General features: G+C 52.6%; 1 protein-coding gene across 1 annotated transcript; it reads left to right on the forward strand.

The window, feature by feature from the left end:
* The first annotated feature begins 450 nt into the window (after window positions 1-450).
* On the forward strand, window positions 451-23,672 carry SSU72 (SSU72 homolog, RNA polymerase II CTD phosphatase). The gene is made up of 5 exons (XM_068986221.1): window positions 451-598; window positions 10,130-10,273; window positions 20,930-21,069; window positions 21,833-21,951; window positions 23,193-23,672. Exons 1-5 carry the CDS (start codon window positions 519-521, stop codon window positions 23,292-23,294), a joined length of 585 nt encoding a protein of 194 aa, XP_068842322.1. The 5' UTR covers window positions 451-518; the 3' UTR covers window positions 23,295-23,672.
* Window positions 23,673-24,672: the final 1,000 nt, after the last annotated feature.

A 24,672-nucleotide genomic window follows, 5' to 3' on the forward strand; every position in this document is an offset into this window, starting at 1 on the left:
CTCGGCCTAGAGCGGTGGAGGCACGGCGGCAGGCGTGAAAACAACAGGTGCCGACTTGACGCTAAGGAGGGAAGCCGGCGGAGACCAGCAACCTTCAACGTACGTCCCAGTTGCCGCGGCGCCTCGTACGTCACTCCCGGCGACTGCGAGGGAGCGCGTGACGTCACTTTTGTCGGCGCGACGCCTCGCGCGTCAGTCCCGGCGACAACGGCTTGCGACGTCAGGACGCCAGTTCGAGGTGCCGGACAGAGTGCACGCCCTGGCCCTGACGCTCGAAGGCCAGCCAGCGGGGGGTGGGGCCTCCCTCGGTCCGCGGCCCAGCAGTCGGGGGCGGTGTGGGGAGGCTGTCGGGACGCCACACATACGCCCCCGCCGCGCGTCCTGACGCGCTACGTCGCCGGCGCCCCCGCTTCCGCGTCATGACTTCCGGGCGTGGAGACCGCCATCTTGCTCGTGCGGAAGCGGCGCGGCTGGGTGGGAGTCCCGAAGCGGGAGTCGCAGACGGTGCGGCTGCCGCCATGCCGTCGTCGCCACTGCGGGTGGCGGTGGTGTGCTCGAGCAACCAGAACCGGAGCATGGAGGCGCACAACATCCTCAGGTAGTTGGGGCCTCCGCCCTGGCCCAGCGCGCCCCACGGACGCCGGCCGACTGGCCGTCCTTCCGGCCCCGGCCCGTGATGGGCAGTCCTGGTTCCTAGTCGCGGACCTAGCCGGCCTGTGTTGGGCAGTCCCGATTCCTGGCCCGTGTTGGGTGGTGGCGGCCGCAGTTGCTGGCCCCGGCCCTCCCCGGCCCATGCTGGGCGGCGGCCCCGGATCTTGGGCTCGGACTGACTCGTGCCGGGCAATCCCGGCTCCCGACCCGTGCTGGGTGGCGCCGGTTACCAGCCCCGGTTCTCCCCGACCGATGCTGGGCATCCCGGGTTCCCAGGCGGGCGGTACTCGGCGGCTCCCGAAGGACGGCCGAGAGGCCGCGCCGCGTCCGAGCTCATTGCCTCCGGGGCCGTGTGCTGCGAGGACTCGAGAAAGCTCGGTTCGTCTGGTTTCCCGTGTATGATGTGCCTAGTGTCAGGAAAAATTCAGAATGTGAGCCGAAATGTTTCCGGATCACGGGAACCTCGAAAGCTGCTAGTAAACCTGAAAGACTTACGCTGTTCATGTCTCCTTAGTACTCACATCTGTATCTGAAAACAGTGATCTTTAAATGCTCTGCAGTGAGGTGGTAAGTTTCAAGCCGAAGCTTAGGGTCCACGAGAGGACAGGCCGGCTCTGTCCAGGGCGTGTCGCCTTGTATCAAACTTGGAAAACTGCACAACAGAACCTCAGGATAGAACAAGTCGTTAAAAACACGGAAGTGGCCTGTTTTAACTTAATGCATTTGTGTGTTTACTCCTGTTTACATTTTTCAAGTCTCATGCAAAGAATTCCTTTCTCCTTTGGAAAATCTCCAGTCGACAATTTCTGAACCACACGTGAATTTGGTTTCACTCTTTTAGTTTATATTTCAGTGGTAACTCCCTTTTTGCGACTCTGTTGTGTACGTTTAATAAAAAGTTTATTCCCATTTGATAGTTATTTTCGTTCAAAAGCACTTCACAGAATGTGAGATTGATCCCTTGTGTTACAGTTAAAAGTTAGGTGTACATGTCATATTTGATAGTAAAATAAAGTTGAAATTGCTTTTTCTCTCGAAGTTTGCTTACTTGGACATTAAAGGGCAACCATGCCTCGCTTCCCACCGCCGCAGTCAGCTTTGACTCTCCCAGTGAAATCAGAGTTTTCCTGCACCCCTCATTCTTTATGAAGCTGGACATACCAGGTGTCCATGATCTGCTCGTTAGGAGTTAAATTCTTCCCTAAGATCTATCACACTATCCACAGTATTCAGTTAATGTGTTTTTTTTGGTCGAGTGTGGTATGCTTGGAACCTAACGAATTAATGTGGAATTTGTTTCTAAAGTAGAATTTTTAAAATTAAAGTTGTTTTAAAATTTGGAAAGTCCGAGGATTACAGTGTGCTTGATCTGATCCCCAAACTGCGTATATCTGTTCAGAGTCACTAAAATATTTTAGTGGTAAATATAAAGAAAAGACTGCAGAGTTCGCATTCCTGGAAAATTATTCAAGGAAAATGAAATTTAATATCTTCAGTTAGAATAACAAGTGACCTGAAGACCACCTCATTCTGCTGACTCTGGCTGGTTCTGGATTCTTTGTTTTAAGCTCTTCTCTGCATAACAAAGTTGAGATGGAATCTTACAAAAGGAGGTGTTTTTAAATTTCCTCTAGCAAATTTGTTCAATCATTTCTAAAGTTTTGCCTATCTAATAGTCCTCAGTCACTGCCAATTACAAGCCCTTCCTTAGTTTGAAGTAGATGGTAAAGCCTTGGTACTCCTGTGGAAAGGAGGGTGGAGAAGAGCCCCTGCAGATAATCACCAAGTAGGAATGCTTGTGTATTTTTTGCCATTTTACTGTCTTTCAAATTTACTCACGAATGAGGGCCAAAGGAGGTAAGTTTAGAGTAACATGCATTATTTACCTCATGAATGTGAAGTTGTTAGATATGAATCTTAATTCCTAAGATGTTTATATTTGCGGAACTGTCTTCCTTTTTAAAATAATAGTGTCTGCATGTTGCAAAACGTCCTTGCTATAGAAGATGGAGAAGATAAGAATCACTTGAAGTACTGTTTCAGTGTACATCCTCCTTTCTGGGTGTTTTCTTGTATACACATACACACACTTAAGAGAGATCAAAATACTGTTCTGTAATCTCTCCACAGGATGTGAATGTAGTTTGATTTCAGTGTTCATTTCTGCTTTTATTTTAGTATATTGGATTTAAACATCTGTTCAGATTGAGTAATGGCACTGGTTTCAAAACTGAGTACACAAGCAATCCTGTGCAGTAGTCACTTTGGTAATCATCCCTAGTGACAGACGTGGGGTGGTTTCTCAGTTACATAATGTCCAAATCCTTGTGCCATTCATGTCGCTTTATACACTTTTCTAGTTATTGCCTTGCCATAAATTGCTGGAGCTAGAATTGCTGAGTCAAAAGGTAGGCATATTTTACATTTTCATACATTCTGCCAGACTGCTTTCCAGAAAAGTGCCTATTTACAGAATTCCCATTTCCTCATAATATGGACATTATTTACATCTTTTCTTGCTTCAGGGGCAAAATAAGAACCTTGCCTTTCCTTTAGTTTTAAAATTGCTATTGAGATTGAACAAATTTTCATATCATTTTTCACTTTTGAAACTAATTTATGATATCTCCATTTGGATAATTTACAAGGTTTAATAGCATCTTTAAGTAATGTATATGATGATTTTTGTTACAAGTAGGAGAGCTTATAGAAGATGTAGAGACATGAGACATAGGCCTTAAAGATGATTGAGAAAAGTATTTAATGATGATATGATAAGGGACTTCCCTGGTGCAGCAGTGGTTAAGATTCCACACTTCCAGTGCAGGGGGCACAGGTTCGATTCCTGGTCAGGGAACTAAGGTCCTGCTGCCTTGGCGTAGCCAACAAAAAAGTATGATAGTGAAAACAGGAAAATTGCATTTTCAGTTGGAAAACTTTGAAAAGAACTGTCAAAGAGAATGTAGCTTTTTTAAGGCTGCTCCGGGTCTTAGTTGCAGCATATGGGATCTAGTTCCTTGGCCAGCCATCAGCCCCGGCCCCCTGCATCAGGAACATGGAATCTTAACTGTCAGACCAAACAAATGTAATTAGTGGAATATGCGTGCTAGATTGTTTATTACTGAAATCCAGTTTTTTTGCCCTGTTGAAAATCAGCTCAGGCTGTATTTTTCTGACAAGTTGAATACAAGTGTTAACAAAGGTTGGCATTTTCTAGAGGTAGCCATAATTTCCCTAGGGTAATCATTTTTTATCTTTTGAGATTAAATTATTTGAAATACTAGTCCTGGGAATCCTTTAGGTTTTTAAAAGGAGTGTAGGAAGATTGTTTCTACAGAGCCTCCTATTCTTTGTACTCTGCAGATTAAGATGTCCCTTTGGTGCCAATTAAATTACTTTTTTTGTTCCAAACTATCTCTGGATGTTAAGGGGCATGTTGATTTTTGGAAGCTATATTTTTAATTGTAGTAATTAAAAGCAAATTTTAAAGAAAGATTTGTATAACTTCCTGAAGTGAATTCTCAGTCTGTTTTCAATCGTAACTTCCTGAGTAGTGTGATTTGGGGAAGATAAGCAGACAGGCTTCAAATGTGGAAGAAAGAAGTTTAGAGTCATCTCTTGAGCCCCTCTGTGCCAGGTACTTTACAAATGCATATGTCATTTCATCCTCACAACTCTTAAGATGTCCACACTGACACAGGTGAGGGGATAAGACCCAGAGCCAGAAGCCCCAGGTGGTGAGTAACAGCAAGGCTCTGGAAACGGGGCTCCAGTCCTGATGGAAAAGTAACATCTGATGGGCTGGAGAAGGATCCAGATCCAGGGTGTGGGGAATACAGCAGGCAGCTGAGGCCCTGTGATTCTCTGACTTGTGGTGGGGCTCTCAAGTCTCAGTGTCCTCAGTGGAGCATGTGGACCCCAGCCACAGTGGGATGGAGGTGCTCAGACCTCCTCTCCCCGGGTACCTTGGATCTGAACACTGGGCCACTCGACACAGCACACTCCCCATGGTGGTGCTAACTCTCCCTTGTCTTGTCCTAAACCAGGGAAGGATGGTTAGCTCTGCCCAAGGCCCCTTGGGCTGCATTTTTTATATTTCCTTTCTGGGTGCACTTGGCGAAGGTGAACTGGAGACCATTTGGGGAGGTGGAAGGATTTGAAATTGTGTCTTTAAGGATCGCAGAAGAGGTGCCTACAGGGGACATGTTTGCCTTCATAGATCTTAAGGGACTTTGCGTTGTCTTTTGCTTTTTGTCTTCAAGGGGCAGAACTAAGACCAGGAAGAAGGTAGATTTCTGTTTGGATCTGAACAGTGAGATGAAACTGGGTAGACCAAGCATAGTATCAGCTCCAGCAGCTAAAACATTTTCCCTGCCTTAAGGATCATCACCAACCTTCTGTAGGTGAGAACAGGTCGAGCCCAGAGAAGGAAAGATAGTTGGGCGGGTTCACTATGATAAACAGTGCTTAGCACAGTGTTGGGGCTGGGACGACTCAAGTGCTAGATCTTGAAAGCCTGCTCTGTGCTGGCCCCCACACTGGGGAGGCCAGCAGTGACTGGAAGAGCAAGCTGACCTTCGAAAAGCCAGGGTGGAGGAAGAGCTGGCCTGGAGCAGGGACATCCAAGCAGGAGCTCTTGTGAGGAAAACGATGTATGTTTGTCACAAGCTCTCTGCACGGTGACCTCATGCTGAGAAGCCTCTTGGTTTCTCCTTGGCCTTGTGGGGTGTGTAGGAATAAAATAAATCCTAGAAAACATTTATTGAGAAGTGTTTTGCTAGTGGTGACATCAACCTTACTGGAATGTTAACATTTGAGGAAGTTGATCTCAGGCTTGTGGCTGTACCACAGTGAAATTGCAGGCAGATGTTGGAAGTGTGATGGTGTGTGAGCAGTTGATTTGTGTTGGGTAAACATGGGGTGGTTGTGTAGCTAGAAACTAGGCTGATTAAGTCATGGGTGATTTCAGCTGTAGTAAAGGTGACATCATTGTAAGCACATTGTGTCCTACTTAGAGACAGGTCGTACTTTCAGAAGTTTGGCAGTGGTCTAGGATTTCAGTCTTAGCCAAAATAATGCTTTGAATTAGGTTAATAAGTACACTAGAAAATAGGGAAAATACCGTAACCCATAACCTGTGCTGATAATTTGTGTGTTTTCATGATCAGTGTTCATTTTAACTTATTCTTTTACCTTTAGACATCAGGATTGAAACAATTCTATTTCCCCAAATTCAGCATTTTCTATGATACTATAATCTTTTTTTTTAACTTAACATTTTTGTATCTTAATATTTAACATAATTAAAGTATATGTCTCTGATAGTGATAGTTTTTTGATACCCTTATAAAAACAAGTTTGATAAAAACTTGTCTGGAAGATTTATTTAACATACAAAATAATTGGCCCTTAAAGCTTTTTGGTTGTCAGGAATACTTTTATAGCACTCAGTCCTTTTATGTAAGAAACACATTGTCACTGTGCACAGTCAGACAAGATGGGCCTGTGTTGTCAGCTGCATGAGCTTAGGAGAGAGCACTTCTGTTGCTAACTAGCCTTTTTGCCACTTTGAACATTTTGTTGGGGGAAGAACAGCCGAATTTCTTTTTTTGTTTGTGTGGTTTAAATTCTGCCAGTGAATTCCTCTTTTGGGGGGTTTCACTTTATTTTTAAATATGTTTGGGTAACTAACTGTTGAGGCAGTGAGGAGCGGGCACAGCTGCACACCCCCGCCCCCCACCAGCTGGATAGTTTCTAGTGGGGAGAGGGTCACCTAGCCTTTCAGACACCAGGAGGCATCCTCCGAGACACCCTGGTAAGGGTCAGCCAGCTGAAAGATTAGTCCAGGTTATCTTTGGGGTAGTTTACTTTTAGCATATGGACAGTGTTTCCTTTGGGCCCTAACTCCAACCTCAGACTCCCCTGTGATAGGAGAGGAGGAGAGGAGATGACCCACGCAGGCAGCTCAGACTTGCTGCCCGAGCAGTAACAGGGTGGTTGGGCACAAGAGACCCTGTGCTGGGGCCTCTGCATCTCCTGGAAACCCTGTGGGCAGCTTTTCAGTGGCAGCCCTGCCCTGCCTCAACCTGACACATCCTGGGGTCCTATTTGGGGTCTGCATTACAGGGTACAGTGTGTGTCGGGGCCCCCAGGGCACCCTGTTTTGCATTCTGCTGTCACCCCTGTGCCACGGCTTTGCTGTCCCTGTGCTTCCCGCCACCTGGGTCCTGGAGTGTCCCCTTATGCCATGGTCCCAGAGTATCTGAGGAGGGGGTTTGGGTCTCTTAATCACTTCTGAATCCCAGCACATAGCAAGCTCCAGAAAATACTCCTGGATCAAGGTGTTATGACAGACCTACTGCCAGTAGAAATGGCGATTGTTTTCCTTAAAACTTCAGCCATTGGGCTTTTAATAATCTGTTTGCTGCTGCTGGGCTAACTTAAGGTTTGTTCACTGTATTTCATTAATGTGTTTCAAGAGTAGTTATACCTGGACCCGTTTTAACAAATTTGAACTTAAATTTAAGAGTTGTGTTAGTCGCTCAGTCGTGTCTTGACTCTTTCCAGCTCTATGAGCCTGCCAGGCTACTCTGTCCATGGAATTCTCCAGGCAAGAACACTGAAGTGGGTTGCCATGCCCTCCTTCAGGGGATCTTCCAGACCCAGGGATCAAACCCAGGTCTCCTGAATTGCCCGCAGACTGTTTACCATCTGAGCCACTGGGAAAGCCCCAGATTCAAGAGTTAGGCTCATGTAAATAAGTTCTTTGAAGTGAAGTCACTCAGTTGTGTCCGACTCTTTGTGACCCCGTGGACAGTATCCTACCAGGCTCTGCCATCCATGGGATTTTCCAGGCAAGAATACTGGAATGGGCTGCCATTTTGTTCTCCAGGGGATCTTCCCAACCCAGGGATCGAACCCGGGTCTCCTGCATTGCAGACAGACGCTTTACCATCTGAGCCACGCTTCAGGATGGAATAAGTTCTTTAATAACGGATAAATATTTCAAAAGAATGACCACAAGGAAATGACTAAGATACAGAGATACTTTTTTTTTTTTTTTAAAGAGTGATGGAGGAGCTGTGTCTAAGTGAATCTTTCACGTACCTTTGTTGGGAAACGTTTTATTTCTCCCATTGTTCCCCAGAATGATTTTGGGACCCCTTTTGGAGTTGACTTCATAGATAGCTAGCTGAGAGAAGTGGGCTCAACCGTGATTTCTTACTCTGACCTCACAGGCACTCTTCCATAATTAATTGATCATTATTTGGTCTCAGATGCCGTGTTTAAAAGAATCAGGGCTGCCACCAAAGGACAGACCTTTCTCCCCAGATCCTCTGCACACCTGTGTGGTTTTGGGACAGACCCAGGGTGGTCCTAGATGGTTGTCCAACAGCTGTGCTCACGCAGCCCCCCAGCTTGTTTCCTGATCGTGTCACACCTTAGGCTCTCTCTTTGGGAACTGGAGTCAGCCCCAGATCCCTGGGGACTGTGTTTCTGTGGGTACATGTTTTCTCACAGCACACATCCCTCCCTGGTGGGCCTGTTCCCTCCAGCGTATTTCCGGGATGGGGAGAGTTGGCTCTGTGAGGATAAGGTGATTGTTTTGGGCAGTTCTTGTGGAGTAGCAGCCATCGTGAAGCCAGCAAGACCAGCATAGCCCCTGCTGTGTGTTCCTGTGGGACATGGCTGTGACCCATCTCTGTCACCATCTTGGGAGGGAGTGGCTCCTGGGCTGTTGTCAGGGGGACTTTCATCCCCAGCTTGTTGGTGCTCTGACAGAAAACATTTCTTCTGTTGTGCATTCCTGACCTGCCAAGGAAACGGGTTCAGACTCTGGTGCCATGGTCTGCAGGCATCTGCTGGGGGCCATTGCACTCCAGCCACCCTTCTTTGAGGTCCATTTACATCCCAAGTGGCCATGGCCCCGTACGCTCCTCAGTCATCTCTGCTGTCGTTCATGTTCTCCATCATGGGCAACGTCCAGGGCTTGGGTGGGGGCTCAGCTTGGGCCTTCTAGGGGTGGAAGGACAGGGCTCGGCTTTTACCAACCTCAGAGGGCTCAGGCGAGGTGTTTGACACAAACCCGATAAAATGCTTTTAAAACGTATGCCCGTGATGTTCTGTGGTGCCAAGCATGGTGGCTGTGCTCCTGGACCTTTCATCTGCACAGTGGCACCCCGGAGTGACCTGGAGGTCCTTCTTGCTTTTCTGGGAGAGCAGTGACTCAACTGGGCTTCTGGAACTGCTGTGTCTAGTGGGAGGGACTGTGGGTCTCGCCCCATGGGCACCACGGCCCAGTGAGGTTTTCCTCCTCCATCCACCTTTCAGCAGAGAGTGGCTGGCAGGGATGCCCACGTGGTGGGGGAGGGGCCGCAGACTGGCACTTCTCTGGGTGCTGGGCCTCGAGTGTCCAGATGCCCTGGCTCTTCTGTGGGCCTCCCATTGTGATGACCAAAAATCCCTCCAGAAGCAGCCAGACCCCTGAGTTACAATAAAATGTACAAAAAAGCTTGAGACACTGAAAGGTGGCCGCAGAGCCCACAGCGCCGTGAAGAGAACATCAGCACTGCCTGTCCTGGGGTCGGCTACCAAGTCGGTGGGCAGGGACGCAGCCACACGGACATGCAGCGGTGTGTGAACACAAGATTAGGGTGAGCAGGCTGTTTCACGCAGACACTTTGAGCACTCCCAGCCTGTGAGTTTGAGAGGACACGAGGTCTGCAGCAGAGCCCCCAGAGTGAGGACAGCCACGGGGCCACGTGGGTGCCATGTGCGACTTGTGGGTGCTGCCTGCCTGACCGTTTATCAGGAGATACTCAGCCGTCCCCTTGTCTTCAGGCCTCACAGGCGTTGCCTTGAGGCAAGAGGCCATTGTAGGGGTGCTTCTCCTGCCCTGGGGCCTCTGGGGCCTCTGTCTAGGTCCTGGAAAGCCGGCATCAGGGCAGCTGGGAACCTGGGCAAACAATTTCCTTTTAAGAGTCGCACGACAGTCAGACGACAGGGTTTTCTAGGTGAATCTTCACTCGACTGTGTGTCTGTCCTTGGCTTTCACAGAGAGCCGCCTCATTCCCCGGCATTCACTGATTCTTTGTCTTCCTGGATTGGCTTCATCTAGCTTGTGTAATGTGTTGCAGGATTTTTAAAGATTTGAGTATAAAACACTTAAAAATGGAGAGACTTTCCTGGTGGTCCAGTGGCTGAGACTTCACCTTCCAATGCAGGGGATGCGTGTTCAGTCCCTGGTCAGGGGAGCTTAGATCCCACATGCCTCATGGCCAAGAATCCAAAATATAAAATGATAATGTAGCAAAATCAATGAAGATTTTAAAAATGATTCACATCAAAAAAAAAAAAAGAACTGAGGAACATGTTCTCTGAGAATGGCAAAATTGTTCGAGTCCATTTCCTATTCCCTTTTAGCATTTTCTGTCTTGTTTAATCCAACTGTGATTCTCTGTCCTTTTGTGTCTTTCAGCAAACGAGGATTCAGCGTCCGGTCCTTTGGAACAGGAACTCACGTGAAGCTTCCAGGACCAGCACCTGACAAACCGAACGTTTATGATTTCAAAACCACATATGACCAGATGTACAACGATCTCCTTAGGAAAGACAAAGAACTGCATCCCAGTGGCTGCCCTTTAACCCCGAGGGCTTGTCTCTGGCACGTGTCACCTGTGGGCACCCCTCAGGGGCACCTGTGAGGCGGGGGATGCGGCGGCCCGTGTGAGGTGTGCGGGGTCACTGGGTTTCTGTCCCTGTGCTTACGGGACAGTCCAGGGGTTGGAGACCACGTGGACACAGTCGGTTAAGGTTCTGGTGTGCTGTTAGAGCAGCTTAGGTGAGGAAAGTGGGAGCCCGAACCCTGTGGCTTCGCGCACTGCAGGTAGGTGTGCGTGCGGGTGTGCCCTGGTCCACAGGGGTGCCTCCCACCCTGGTGGTGTTCTGGAGATCACAAGAGGGCCACGCTGGCTGCAGAGGAAGCGTGTTAGAAACAGGTAATCTGAGGATCTCATTGCAGGAATACACAAAGCAGACTGGGTCTGCTCCCTGAGACTCACCAAGTTCTTGCCCATGTGATCCCAGGCTGCGGATGGTAAGGCTATCCTTGCTGGCTGGGTTTTGACCAGGACCTTCAGGGTCACCCTAGTGCTTTAGATTCCTGGGCCTCCTCGCGTTACCTCAAGCGATGGTGATTCTCGGGGTGGAGCCCAGACACGTTCCAAGTGAAGGAGTGTAGATGCCATGTGGAAAGCTGTCCTCACGTTGGCACTCTTGCAGTCTTTTAATAAACTGCGAATGTCCTCTGTACACCTGTAAGTTAGTTAGGTGCGAGGGGCCCCAGAGGCTATTTCAGCAAAAGTACTGGACGCAGGCAGTTGCTTCATGCTCTGTCACAGCACTTGCTCCTTCCCAGTTGCAGGGGGAACGTTGGGTGGGAGCATCAGGGCAGAAACAGGTGTTTCTTGTCAGTACTTTGGCCAGGCACTGATGCCTGGGTCCAGGACTCGCCCCCTGCACGGTCCCCAGGGCCCCCCAGTGCACCTGCCCCACATCCCCTTTTCAGAAGCCCCAGAACCCACATTAGAAACAATTGGGAGCACTTCCAGGGAGCTGCCAGGTGTGTCCTGGCCTCCGTGGTGGTGACGGGCTCTGGTAGAGACTCTTCCCTGAGGTCTGGGCGGTGAGAGCCGCCCTGGCCTTGCCCAGAGGTGTCTGCCATGGCTGCTCCCCAGGGCAGAGCTGGGAGCCTCACTCCACGCTTTTGGTACTTGGCACCGCAAACACTCCATGTTGATAGCTTATTTTGAGACTGACTGTTTTTGAAGATTATTAGCACCATTCATATTTTAGAAGCTCTTAAACTCAGCAAGATAAATGAAACAGGTAATAGTGCACTTGTGCTCCCTTCATCACTGTACCTCAGGTTATCTCACATCAGAGCTCTGTCTGGGAAGAAGCATTCACACACGAGACCAAATCTGGAGGTGTCGTGTGTGTGCCCCTGGTGGCTTGAGACGAAGGGGCAGGGCCCAGCCTCTGAATGCTCAGATGCTCCTCCAGGGTGACTGCACAGGCCTGTGCCCCCTGGGAGTGTCCAGGGGATGGCTGTCCTTGGTGTTGGCAGTCACACCCTTTGCCCTTGTCGGCACCCTCATGAGACTCTGGGAGGGACCACTGGTTTATTGGCTTCACTTGGGTGGGATTTCTGCCATCTAGCTGGGGTGGGAAGGGGCAAGACATGCAGTGCTTGGCTCTTCCTGAGTCATTCTTTGGCCTTCAAAGGAGGAGTGTGGGGGATCTGGGGCCTCCATGCATAAAGGGAATGGCAGAATGAGGGTCTGCTGACTTGGGCAGGTTGGTGATCACAATTGGGACTGGGAGCCCCGTGTCCCCACGTGTTTGGGACACAGCAGACTAGCTGAAAACCCAGGACTAGCATGAGTGCCAGGGCTGTTGCAGAAGTGGTGGTTCTTGTAATTTGCAATGCAAAGCTAGGAAAATACTGCAAAGCTAGGAAATTACTGTAAGATGTAAACCAACATTCAGTAAATGTTCAAGTTATCAGGGGAGAAAAAATGCCAGTCATTGGGCAGAGGCGGGAGTTGAGACCCAGGTGCTGGTGGGGACAGAGACAGCCTTGAGGACACTCTGGGCAGGACTGAGGACCCTGTGGTGCTTGAGCCCTCAGTGGTGGTGATTATTTGGCTATAAGTAGAGGTTTTGATTGTGGTTTTCTGTCCACAAACAGGAGTGGAGTTGGGGGCCTGCCTGCTTCGAGCCCCTGGCACCTGCTGAATGTCTCAGCCAGTAGAGCCAGATGCCCTGTGAGGTGTCCTCGGCAGTGCAGGAAGTCTAGGCTCACCTCACCCTCGCAGGCATGGACGCCTCCAAGGTGGGACCTGTCCTTCACTATAAGGAGGTCCATCCACTTCCAAGTGTGTGGGTTCCAGGATTGTACAACCAGCAGACAGAGAAGGTTCTCACCCAAGAAGCCCCCACAGCCTCTGGCCCACCCCTAGCCATCAGGTCATATGACTTGGGTCTGTAGCAGCTGGCTTCTGCCTGACACCTGAGGTTTATACAAGTTGTAGCGGGTACTTAGCTGGCCTTTCTTAAGTGTAAATTCCCCCTTGACCTTAATTTCTTTATTCCCTCTGCCTTGGAGTCCTTTTAAAAACAGACCCACTGCAAACTTGGTGTTCCACGTGGGGCTTTAATGTAGCTCCAGGGTCAAGTTGGTGGAGGCATCCAGGTTTTTTTCATTTCCTGCCAGAGCCAGTTTCCACAACTGGACTTCCTCCCTGGCTCCCAGCATTGGCTGAGTGGACTGTGGCTTAGCCTCAGCCTGCTGGCCACCTTTGGGGAGAGAGAAGTGGTTTTTTCTAAATGTAAGGATGGCCTGCGTGTGACCTAATGAAGAGGGTCCATGAGCCCAGTCAGTGGAGGGGCCACCCAGAAAGGAGAGTCAGGTGGGGTCCTTGGGGCTCCTTAGAGGGTCATCGTTATGTAAGTTTCAAGTAATTGCTTTGTGAATTATAAAACCACGTGTCTTAGCATGGGAATGTGTAGCTATAAATGCAGTTAATGTGATTTTTAATACATGTGACCACTTGCTCCCCAAATGGTGAGCTAAAGTGCTGGTGTAACTATAACATGTTCCCAGATCCTGACTTGTCCTCGGAGCTGGAGGCTGCCTGTTTAGCTGTATCTAGCAGACTTGCCCAGTTTATCTTGTGGATCTTTTGTAACTAATTACCTTTGGGTTTTAGATTTTTTTAAACTATTCATTTTCATCTTCTCAGTTTCATTGTTTTTTAGGCCTTAGATTTATGTTTATACTCACTTCTCCACTGTGTACCTTTTTGTTCTCTTGGGGTAAAAGATAAAAATAAAGGTGATTTCTAAGATTGTAAATCCCACAGCCTTCAGACCTCCATCCTGGGTTCAAGGTCAGTGGACACAGCAGTTCCGTCCTGTTCCAAGGCCCCTAGGCTTTTCCAGAACCTTCTTGCAGTCTCTCAGACTCTTACCGCCTTCTCGTGCTGTGCTCGGGCGGGTGTTCGGGGGTGGCTGCCCAGCTCCCAGCCCTTGCCCTGGAGATGCTCTCTACACCTGAAGCCCAGGCTCCCACCGTTGGCGTGTTCCGCCTGCCCACCTTGCTCACAGTCCGTGGTTGATTTCCCTGGCCCCATACCTGCCTGGACACAAACTCGCCTGTCTGACCCCATCTCATTTCATTCTGGTTGGCAGCTGTGGTCTCAAGTGGTTTTTGAAAATGGTGTCTGTTTAACATGGGAGCGTGTTCCTAAGCCAGACACTGGTACCCAGGGAAACTCTGATCCAGTTTTGCTGATACTTAAGCTGTTGGGTTTCAGAAAAGCACTCATGCTTAAAATAAAAACTATGGCCTTAAGATAGATGAGGCCAGAAGAGTAGCTTTCACGTCTGCCAGACGATGCCCCAAGTTGAGTGGCCAGCTGGGTCCCTTCTGAGTAAATACAAAGCCTCAGGTCTGGTCACTGCATCCTGCAGCAGGTGTGTAGACAGTGGGTGACACCGTGGCCTATGCCAGTGTTTTCTCTCTGCCTGGTGTCCAGGGTGGTGAGGCCATTGCAGACCTTGGGGCCAGACCACCTGCCACTGGCCCTGGGCAGCGGTGGGACAGGCGCTCAGCAGCTCAGCAGCCTTCGGACCTTCCTCCAGGGCCGGCCAGGTGCTCATTGCAGGGTGGCTGCAATCACCCTGATGAATATTTTTTTCAACATGAGCAAGTCCCACGTGACAGCTTGTGCTGAGCGTTCCTCAGGGCGTGTTCCAGGAGTGCCCCAGCCATCTTGGACCCTGAGACCATCTCCAGTCTAGAGCCATCTGCTCTTGGCCTTGCTCACACCTATGTGTGGAGGGCACCCCCCTGATAACTGGTGGGCTGAGTGTGTTCTCATGATGACACACAGCAGCTGCACCACCCTCCAACTGCCACCCGTTCCTGGAGCCCTGGCCTATCCCCAGCCTCTGGGGAAGAAGGGCTGACTCGGCCACAGGAGCTGCAGCCTGGCTCTGCTGCCCCAGCCCCGAGGCCCAAGGGAGACCCTCGTGCTGCTGCTCAGCGCTTTTCTGTGAAGAGACGGACTGGGTGCCATGGGGAGAGGGTGCTTCCTGCATCCACAGCAGGTGAGGGGTCATCAGGGCTCTCTGAGGGGAGGGGGCGTAGTCAGCCTCTGGTCCTCTCCCAGTGGCACTTAACTTGCATCTGGAGTCTGAACTCCAGGTTGCCTGTGACCAGCGTCGGAGGGCTAGCTGGCTGGGAATCCTGGTGAGCTATGACGGGTATGAGGTGGGGGCTGGGTAGGCATCAGCAGTGTGTTCTACCTCGCACCCTGGGGCTGGGCCTGGGCCTGGCTGCAAGGAGCAGGAGGAGAGGGCTGGATGGGCCATGCCGAGGGTGAGTGTGGGTCTGGGCCCCAACACTGTGTGGACATGGTGGATATGGCTTCCTCTGACCTTGGTGGGGGCAGGGTCTGCTGAGGAAGCCCTGAGCTGGGATGCTGGTGTAGCTATGTCCACTCCAGCACTGACCCCTCCTCAAGATGATGCGGTCCAGAGGAGAGAGCACACCTGAGGCCTCAGGCCAGAGCTGTTGCCAGCAGGTGCTCCCCCCCACCGGCCCCACATCCCCTGTCCACAGGTGAACCTGCACCTTCCCAACGCCATCCTCTGAAGTGAGGGACCTGTCCAGGGTATCTTTGGAGCACATGTCCACTCCGGGAGCAGGTGGAGGTTGAGGGGTGTCACAGGTGCTCCTGGGGAGGGCCTTTCCCTGGCATGGAACCTGTATCTCCCTGGCTCATGTTCAGGGGCATAGCCGCCCTGTTAGGACATGGTGCCGTCACCGTGACCCCCAGAAAAAAAGAGCGGGAAACCTGTTGGGACAGGCTCTGCTGGGCCGCCTTTGGGTTAGGGTCCCGTAGGTACCAGGGGACACTGGCCAGCGCCTCTCCTCCCGTGGCCTCTCAGCTTCTATCCTGCCCTTGGGGCTCATGGCCCTTCTTCCCTTGGCTGCGGTGTTTCCCAGACACCTCCAGACCCTGGCTGCTACCACAGGTCCCCAAGGGGAGCCCTGCTGGGCATGGGTCGGTTTGCAGTGACCGCTGGTGTCTGGGACCAGCCCCCAGCCATCTTATCCAGACAGTTCATTTTCTCATGCCAGTTGCATTGTCTCAAGGGCCAAGCTCAACCCTTGCTGAGCGGGCTCAGTTGGGGGCGTCTGGGTCAGGGGCCACCCTGGACTTTGGGGCTGTTTCTGCTTCAAACAGTAACTGGAGTTTCAGTGAGGGAGGGGGTCATTTTATTTTTCCTTGAACTCACAGTGTTTGAGGCAGATCTGCTCGGCGCTGCTGGAGGGTGGGCAGTGGTGGGTGGCCAGAAGAGGCTCCCTGAGTGTCACCACACGCCCGCCCCCCCCCCCCCCCCCGCCCACTGTACAGTGCTCGGGGTCTCTTCTGTTGTCGAATCATTCTGCATAGAAGTGATTTGATGTTTGCAGAGTTAATTGACTATCAGGATTTTTTTCTCAAAAAGTTTAAAAAAATAAGTTAATTATCACTAAAATGCTCCAACCTAGGACTCAAGCTTTCACTTTTGTTTCGAGTTTAATGTTTCTTTGATGTTGCACACAGACAGCTGGGGGACAGGTATGTGTCTATTTAAAGCAAAACACTACGACTAAAGATATATTCCCCATTGTGTTTTTATTTATCCAGCCAATTTCTTTTTTAAAAGTTCTATTTTCTTGAGCTTTTTCTCAAATGAACGTAGCCTTTTACCTGATTTGGATAGCGGTCAACCTTATTTAAAAGTCTGCTGATACCAACTCTGGTTTAATGATATGCTTGTCACCTGCTCTTTTCAGGCTGACTTAAGAATGAGACCCTGATCTTTGACCTCATGGATCCTTCCGGTTACACTGAGGGTCACAGTCCTTGTTCTGGTGTCCCAGTTTTGTTTTTAACACCATTTTGCCGGGGGGTGGGGGGCGGTGGGCGGGTGGCAATGTACAGTGGTTTCTCACCCCCCATGCAGAGGTGGCCAGGCGCGTGGAGCCCCTCATGCTGTGTCCATCCAGGGAGCGCTGGGGGCAGTGCTGGTTGATCAGACCCCCACCTGCGAGCCCAGCCCAAGTTCCAGGTGTGCGTGTGTGTGTGTGTGTGTGTGTCCCCGTGTGTGCAGGGGATGGGGTGTGTGTGTGTGTGTGTGTGTGTGTGTGTGTGTCCCCGTGTGTGCAGGGGATGGTGTGTGTGTGTGTGTGTGTGTGTGTGTGTCCCCGTGTGTGCAGGGGATGGGGGCAACCGTGCCCTGGAGCCCAGGCCTGTGAATAGTGTGGTGCACCTGGTTATGTAGGACATGATTGCAAATGAAATGTATTTGCTGGTTTCCAGTCCATTCTTTACTGACTTTGGCCCACCCACAGCAGCTGTGCTGCCGAGTTGCAGTTTGGGGAATTGTGGCTGGGTCTCTGCTTCCGTCTATCCTGCCCTTTCCCGGCTGCCTGTAGCCCCGCTGGCCCAGGCCCAGTCCCCTCGGATAGTCCCCTCTGGTCCCTGTGGCCTCCAGCTGTTTGGAGCACTCTCTATCCAAGAGGTTTGCTTTTCTGATTTTTATTCTTTTTGTACATAATACCTGTGGCACAGGTGTAATGGCACAGTTACACTTCCCGTGTGGCCCTGTGCTGTCCTCCAGGGTGTCCTATTTGCAGCACATGCGTTTGAGACACCCACTGTGATCTGAAGTCTTCTATCTGGGGACGTGGCTGTTTAACAAGCATGTGGTTGTCACAAATGGTCCCATGGAGACGGGGTTGGGTCTAGCCTGCCCTCTGGTGGCCAGCACCTGTGCTTCTTGGGTTTGTGCTTTTTTACAGGCCAGTGGCTTTGACACAAAACCCTGGGTAGTTGTGACAGCAGATTGTAGGTGGCATGGGAAAGCCATGGGCAAGGGTGGCCCTGTGCAGCCTTGGTGCTCATCCGAAGTGAAGGTAGCAAGGTTGTCGCTATGTGATGAGGCTAAAATTTGAGTGAAATGATTGAATTGTTCCCGGCATGGGCTGTGTGCCAGGGCCCTGCTCTGTGTCTACCCGGCCCCTTCGGCTCACCCTCCTGGGCCCTCCTCTGGTGGGCACCTCTGCACAGCTGAGTCGACCCCCACCTGCTCCTGGGGAGGCAGGAGCCGCCACGTGCTTGCGGTCCACAGGGTCAGCTGCCTCACACTGCTGAGGGCTCAGTAAGGCCCTGCCTGTGGGTGCCCGTCTGTCATGGTTGCCAGGTGGATTGTTGAGTCCCGTTTCTCTGAGAATTGCTGTTGAGGCAAAAACGTTTAACTGAACCTGTTTCGTGAGCTGAGGACACCTGTGTAAGGGCCAGACCTCACTTCTGAAAAGCCACCTTGACCTAGAACAGGCCAGAGGCCCTGGATATTCCGGTCATGAGCAGGTGCGGCTCCCCTAGCAGGCGGCCTTCAGGCCAGCCCATGGTGCCCACGGGTGTGTCTCCAGCTCATTGGTGTGCCTGCCTTTTGCTCTTGAACTTTGGAGATGAGTCACCCTGTGCCTGCTGTGTTCTATTGCACTGTCAGGACAGTCCCTGAGGACCCCATCCTGAACCAGGCGCTCCCCCGTGGGGTTGCTTCAGTAACCCATGGTTGTTCATGGAGAAGCTGCTAAAGAGCACATCTCTTCTGACAGTAGGGTGTGTGTCTTTCGATGGCTGAGACCCCCGAGTGTCTCAAAACCATCCTCTGTGCTTCGCTTAGCAGGAGGCAGACCCTCCTGTCTTCTCCAGGACCGCCCCCCCACGGCCCTGAGATGCCACAATCACACAGCAAGGGAGGCGCCCCAGCCATCCTTCAGCAGCCCCAGGTGAGAGTAGCTGGGATGCACTGTCTGAAGGCCGAGGGGCTGGGGGTGCATGGCCACCACCCCAGGACTGGAGCTGGAGTGGGGGTGGGAGCCTGGACGCTGTGTTCTCTGCCCCCACCCACCGGGGCTTCTGTTCACTTGGATTGGAGTTTTGAGCCTGCTTGGACTTCCCTCATATCTCAGTTGGTAAAAAATCCGCCTGTAATGTGGGAGACCTGTGTTCGATCCCTGGGTTAGGAAGATCCCCTGGAGAAGGGAAAGGCTACCCACTCCAGTATTCTGGCCTAGAGAATTCCATGGACTATACAGTCCATGGGGTCGCAAAGAGTCGGACACGACTGAGCAACTTTCACTTTTACTTTCCACACCCGTCAAGGGGTTAGTTTCTGACAAGTGTGTGGACTGCAGGGGAGGCCCCAGCCAACTTCCCTTCCTCGAGGAGGCTCCCTGCCGTGGCGGGTCAGCTGGCCCTTGACCTACTGTGCTCAGCCAGGCTCACCATTGCACCTGGGCCCAGGGTCACCACTGGCCACCTGAGGATCCATGGGGGTAGTCCTAGGGGACTAACATGTCCTTCCCACCTGGTTGGACCCCAGATGGGTGGGCCTTCCCTCAGAAGCCAGACCCTAATAAACGCTTCATCTTGGTGGCAGACAACTCTCCCTGTCCTGTTCCCCACTTTTCCTGTCCCCCAAGGTGTGAAGCGGGAGTTCAGTTGGGTCCCTGTGAATCCGGTGGTTTGCAGCTTCACCCTCAAGGGCTTCGAGCATATGCTGGCCTTGGTCCTGCCCAGCACGGCCTGGACCCTGCTTCTCAGATATTTGCTGGAGAATAGCCCCAGAGGCCACCATTACCCCTATCCTGTTGCACCGACCAGGGAGCGAGCGGGTTTAATCTCTCAACTCAGTCCTTTCTCCTTAGTTACATCACCTGAATTTCGTCTGTTGGATCATCTCTGTGAATACCTGAGGGTCGAGGAAAGGAGGAGGGGCTTTGCAGGGCTGCTGGGAACCCTGATGAGCAGTTTCCTGAGTGCCTGGTGGCCTTCTTGTGGCTGTCACTGTGAGTCTTGGTGTACCCTGAAGCTGGGCTGTCTGGCAGCAGGTCTCAGCCAGCGTGGGGATGTAGGTGCCTCCTCCACCAGCCTGCCCCACGTAGGGCCTCCCTGGCCCATGTTCCACTGGACATGGATGCCAGGCTGGCCCATGTTCCCTGGACGTGGGTGCCAGGCATCCAAAAGACTGGGTTCTGGGAAGGCCGACTTTGGTGTGGCAGCACAGCCACGGCAGGCAGCCAGGGACGCAGGCCAGAGTGCGGTGCCACAGTCATTACACTCTTCTAGAAAGTGGCCAGAGCCAAAAACATCCCCCCTGCCCACTAACAGGTATCTTTTCAAATAAAAACTCTACATGTTAAAAGCAGTTTTCACCATCCAGGATGGTAGGAAATGTGGTTTGAGTAATATGAGCTTGTTTAAATAAACTATCTTAATTTAAAATCTGGGAAAGACAGTAAATGTACCACTCAGAGTTCCTAAATCAACTAATCTGTGTCCCTCAGTAGAGTGGGTGACATGCTTGTCCCACACTATCTGGAATGGCCCTTAGAGACTATAGGCCCCATATTTGGAGTGGACCCCTCCCGTGGGGCCAAGGACACAGTCCCGTCGGCCTTTGGGTGGGGCCCTATGTGGATCCCTGGGGAGGCATCTCCAGCTTGGGGCCACCTACTTGGCACAGACCCTGACTGTGGGACCCATGTGTCCCATCCAAGCTCCGAGGGACCCAGGCCTGGGCCTCCTTGACTCTGCCCTCAGTTAACCCAAGGCTTCTCCCTCCTGGACACACTTCTTGCCACTGACATGTCCTTTCTTGGGTGGGCTTCTCGATCTCCTCACTGCGGTGACTGAGCCAAACTTGGGTCTCCATGTGAGCTCAGTCTCTTGGCGAAGGGCTGCAGTTCATCGTGGGCGCTGGCCAAGATGCTGTAGGACAAAAGAAGCCATTAGGGACTTGACTTGCGCACTTCCACTGCAGGGGGCAGGGGTTCGATCCATGATCTGGGGGACACAGAAGAGAAGGCTGTAGACACTTGGTCTGCTTCCTGGAAAGGTGTGGGTCTAAAGGCAGCCTGGTAGGCTGAGGGGTGTGTGTCCAGACACTGAGCTGGGGGCACTCACCCCCACCCTGTCTTCTGCAGGGACTGTAGCACATTCTGCGCGCCAACCCCCTACCCCCACCCCATACCTGCACCGTCCTGATGCTCCTGCTGGGGAGGTGGCCCTGCCTGGGGTGCTGAGCTGCCTGGGCGGCTACACTTAATGACAAGGGTCTTTACTGAAAGTTCCTTAATTCGAGTACTCAGCTATACGCAGAATGGCATTTTACACATGCTGGACAGAAATAAGAGGATCAAGCCCCGGCCAGAAAGGTTCCAGAACTGCAAAGACCTGTTTGACCTGATCCTCACCTGTGAAGAGCGAGTGTACGACCAGGTGGTGGAAGGTGAGCCAGCCCCAGGGCCAGCCCCTGCACTGTGGAGCTAACCAAGGCCATGCCCTCCACCCTGCTGTGTATCCAGTGCTTCTGAGGCAGCCCAGCCCCTGTGGGCGGTCCCTGGTCCTGGCCCAGGGCAGATTAAAGATTCCTGGTGTGTCTGTCCCTAGAGGAGGGCATGGCAACTCACTCCAGTACTCTTGCCTGGAGAATCCCATGGATGAAGGAGCCTGGCGGACTACAGTCCATGGGGTCCTAAAGAGTCAGTGTGTCTGTGGGCTCCTGTGAGCAGGGGAAGTTGGGTGAGGCCACAGAGAAGTGGACAAAGGACCCTTGAGCTTTGTGGGCCCTGGGAGGGCAGGAGACGGTGGTCTTCTGTGTAATTTTGTTCATAAGGGCAAAACCACCCCTGCTGGTGACAGCATCATGTGTGTTAAGGGTCTTTTTGGCATGGAAAGAGCATGCATGGTGCAGAGGAACTGGGACCTGGTCCTTTGCGAGTGAGGGCATTGTTACTGTCCCCTGCACGGTAGGCTGGTTGGTGTTGGTGAGTGTGACCAAGCTGCTAGGGGTCCCACTTGAGCACAAGCTTTCCTCCCAGCACAGCTGTGTTCGGCATGAGGCTCAGGGGTGGCAGGGAGTGTGCAGCCTGGTTAGATACCTGATGTGGGTCCTTAATTGTAGTCCCCAGAGGCCAGGGCAGTTGGGTATCACAGACCCTCCTGCGCTCTGATTCTGAGGCCTCTGACTTCCGTCCTTCTGTCATGGTCAGATCTGAATTCCAGGGAGCAGGAGACCTGCCAGCCCGTGCATGTCATCAACGTGGACATCCAGGACAACCATGAGGAGGCCACGCTGGGGGCGTTCCTCATCTGCGAGCTCTGCCAGTGTGTGAGTATCGGCCTGCCTGGGCTGCCTCCTGCACACCAGGGCTTCAGCAGGAAACTGATGAGCCACTCAGTTCATGTTCAGATTATTTCCAAAGGTTACAACCCAGAACTGCGGAGGTGCCCACAAGTATGAGGGTCAGCAAGTCGGTTCTGGCTAGAGAATCCCCCTCTGAGCATTTTAGACTGGTCAATTGCTGTAGAGAGTGCCCTACCCGGTGCTGGTTCCATGGACACAGGCCTCCTGCCAGGACCCCAACACCTACTGAAGCTTGGGAGCCCCAGAGATGGTGTTAAAGGGCGCTGGTCCTCTTCGTCCTCTGGGCTTATCATTCCAGACATCTGGCCCGCCACAAGTGGCCGTGGACATCCTCCCTTGTGCAGGAAACATCAGGTTCTTTCATGCCTGCTGTGTAGCTGTGCTTACAGCCAGACATTTCCTCTTAGTGGTGCAAAAGAACCCATCCAAGGAGAAACTGCTATGCTTTGTCATACCTTCACCCGCAGTTTCTGCATTTAAGCCAACTAACTGAGTGATTGGAAAATGAGGAAAACAAGTGGCTTAACCAAGAAGTATAGAGACAGGCAGGCGTGAATGTGTTTGCTGTGTGAGGGCCCTGGGCCCTGCTCTCTTGTTACTGTGCCCAGCACAACTTCTGTTCCCAGTGTGTCACATGGTCCAGGGTGGCTGCTGAAGCTCCAGCCATTGCACTTATGATCAGGCCATCATACAAGAGAAAGGGCTGAAGGGGATGACGCGTCCTAGAAATAGCACACATGACACCCACCTGGGTCATGCTTGTGAGAGCTTGCAGAGGAGAGGTAGTGCTTGCAGGCCAAGACTAGGGCACCAAGCTGCCTCGGCCTTAGGCCAGACCCAGACCACCCGAGGGCTGCCCTTGGTCATGCCTCCTCCCAAGGCAGTGGTTCTCCACCAGGGGCCATCTCACCACGTCTGCACGCACAGTGGGCCTCAGCTGGGAGACACTAGTGACAGCTGGCAGGGTGTGCACAGGGTGCTGCCCGACACCCTGCTATGCACAGGACAGCCTTTGGGCTTCCTTGCAGGAAGACATGGGCAGGTTGGGTCTGCCATTTTTGGGGACAGCACAGTGGCGAGTGTCTAAAGTGTATGTTCGCCTGAGCTCTGAGGCTGGCCTCTGGCTGCTGCTGCTCTGTGTCCCTGTCCCTGGCGGGTTCCCCTCACGGGGCAGTGGCTCAAGGTGGGTCTCTTGTCCACTCCAGATCCAGCACACGGAGGACATGGAGAATGAGATCGACGAGCTGCTGCAGGAGTTCGAGGAGAAGAGCGGCAGGACCTTCCTGCACACCGTCTGCTTCTACTGAGCCCCCCTGGCGCCCGGCCGCCACCCGCCTGAAGCCATCTTTTGAACTTCCTTTTGTTAATACTTTTTCCTCCCTGATATTTGTTTTTACCTGTAGGTATTCTGCCGGTGGACGGTAGCAGTACCCAATAAACTGTACATATGAAATGAGAAGATACATGCCAGATCACAAACAATCAAGTTTTTCCCATCTCACTTTCACTTAGGAGTGGGATCTCGATTATGGTTTTTCTTTAACTGAAAAAGAAAAAAACGGTTGATAGCACATGACCTCCAAGACATCCGCTTCTCACTGAGCATCCCTTTCCCGGCTCCCCTAACTGGCTGGAATGCACAAATCCCTGAATAAAGCAACAGGCTGTACTTTTTGGGAAAGAACCTGCCATTGTCCAATAAATAGATGTTGATGGTCATCTTGGCTTCATCCTGAGTTGCCTGGCCCCCCAGTCAGGGCCCTTGGACAGCAGTCCCAGGCATGTGAGTCACTGAGTGTTCCCTGGCACCATCCAGAGGGCTTACCTGTTCATAAGCCCCTGCCCCAGGAATATAGCCCCTGCCCCAGGAGCTGGGACCACTGTCTGGTGAGCCCTCCTGATTTCTGCAGCAGTGGAAAACCTTAAGTCCCTGCAGGAAGCTGGGCAGGGAGTTGGGGGGCAGGGGTGGAGGGGGAGTGGTCCTGCATAGGCAGTGCTGTCCCTGGGCTGCATATGACAGGTTGGCCCAGGGCCCCCTCCCCAACCCCCAGCATTATGGGGCAGCCAGATCAGGCCTCTGACCTTCCAGGTCGACCCCTAAAGAGAACTGAAGCTGAGGCTGGCTCTGCCCCCCGCAACGGGGGATTCTTTGGCCTTTTCTGGCCTCTGTCGTTGGGCCATGTGGTCATGGCTCTGGAGTGATCTAGCTGGCAGCCGCCCTGCAGCCCCTCCACTAAAGGCAGCCTCTTGCCATAGAGGGCTGGGTGCTGACCAGCCGGTCCGCAGCCCCTCAACCCTGCGACCCCGGGCTGCGGGGAGGAGGGGCCTCCAGCTGAGAAGAGGGGAGGAGGAGAGCGGAAGGAAGCCCGGGCCTCTACAGGATAGCCCTGGCGGGTCGGGACGGGACGCAGCCCGCGGTCCCGGGGCTCTGGGCTGGCAGCCAGGGCAGGCCCTGGCCACATGGGGGCGAGCGGGCCCTGCGGCCCCCGGGGAGGGGTCCGGCCGGCGTCTCGGGGGCGGGCGGCCGCGGGCGGCGAGGTCCCTCCCGGGAGGCGGGCGCGGGGGAGGCCGCAGGAGGAGGGGGCCGGAGCCGCGCCGCGCGCAGGGCGGGAGGCAGGGCCGAGGGCGGAGCGGAGCGCGGCGGGCGCGGCGAGCGCGCGGGCCGGGCGGCCGAGGACCCCAGGA

This window comes from Capricornis sumatraensis, chromosome 14, assembly GCF_032405125.1.
Source record: "Capricornis sumatraensis isolate serow.1 chromosome 14, serow.2, whole genome shotgun sequence".
In the NCBI taxonomy this organism is placed as follows: domain Eukaryota; kingdom Metazoa; phylum Chordata; class Mammalia; order Artiodactyla; family Bovidae; genus Capricornis; species Capricornis sumatraensis.

Bases quoted from the DNA above. Each gene is read 5' to 3' on its own strand.
- SSU72 (XM_068986221.1), top strand. From the start codon at position 519: ATGCCGTCGTCGCCACTGCGGGTGGCGGTGGTGTGCTCGAGCAACCAG. The intron at 10,274-20,929 runs GCATCCCAGTGG...TCGAGTACTCAG, and splicing joins CTTAGGAAAGACAAAGAACT to CTATACGCAGAATGGCATTT. The intron at 21,070-21,832 runs GTGAGCCAGCCC...TGTCATGGTCAG, and splicing joins GTACGACCAGGTGGTGGAAG to ATCTGAATTCCAGGGAGCAG.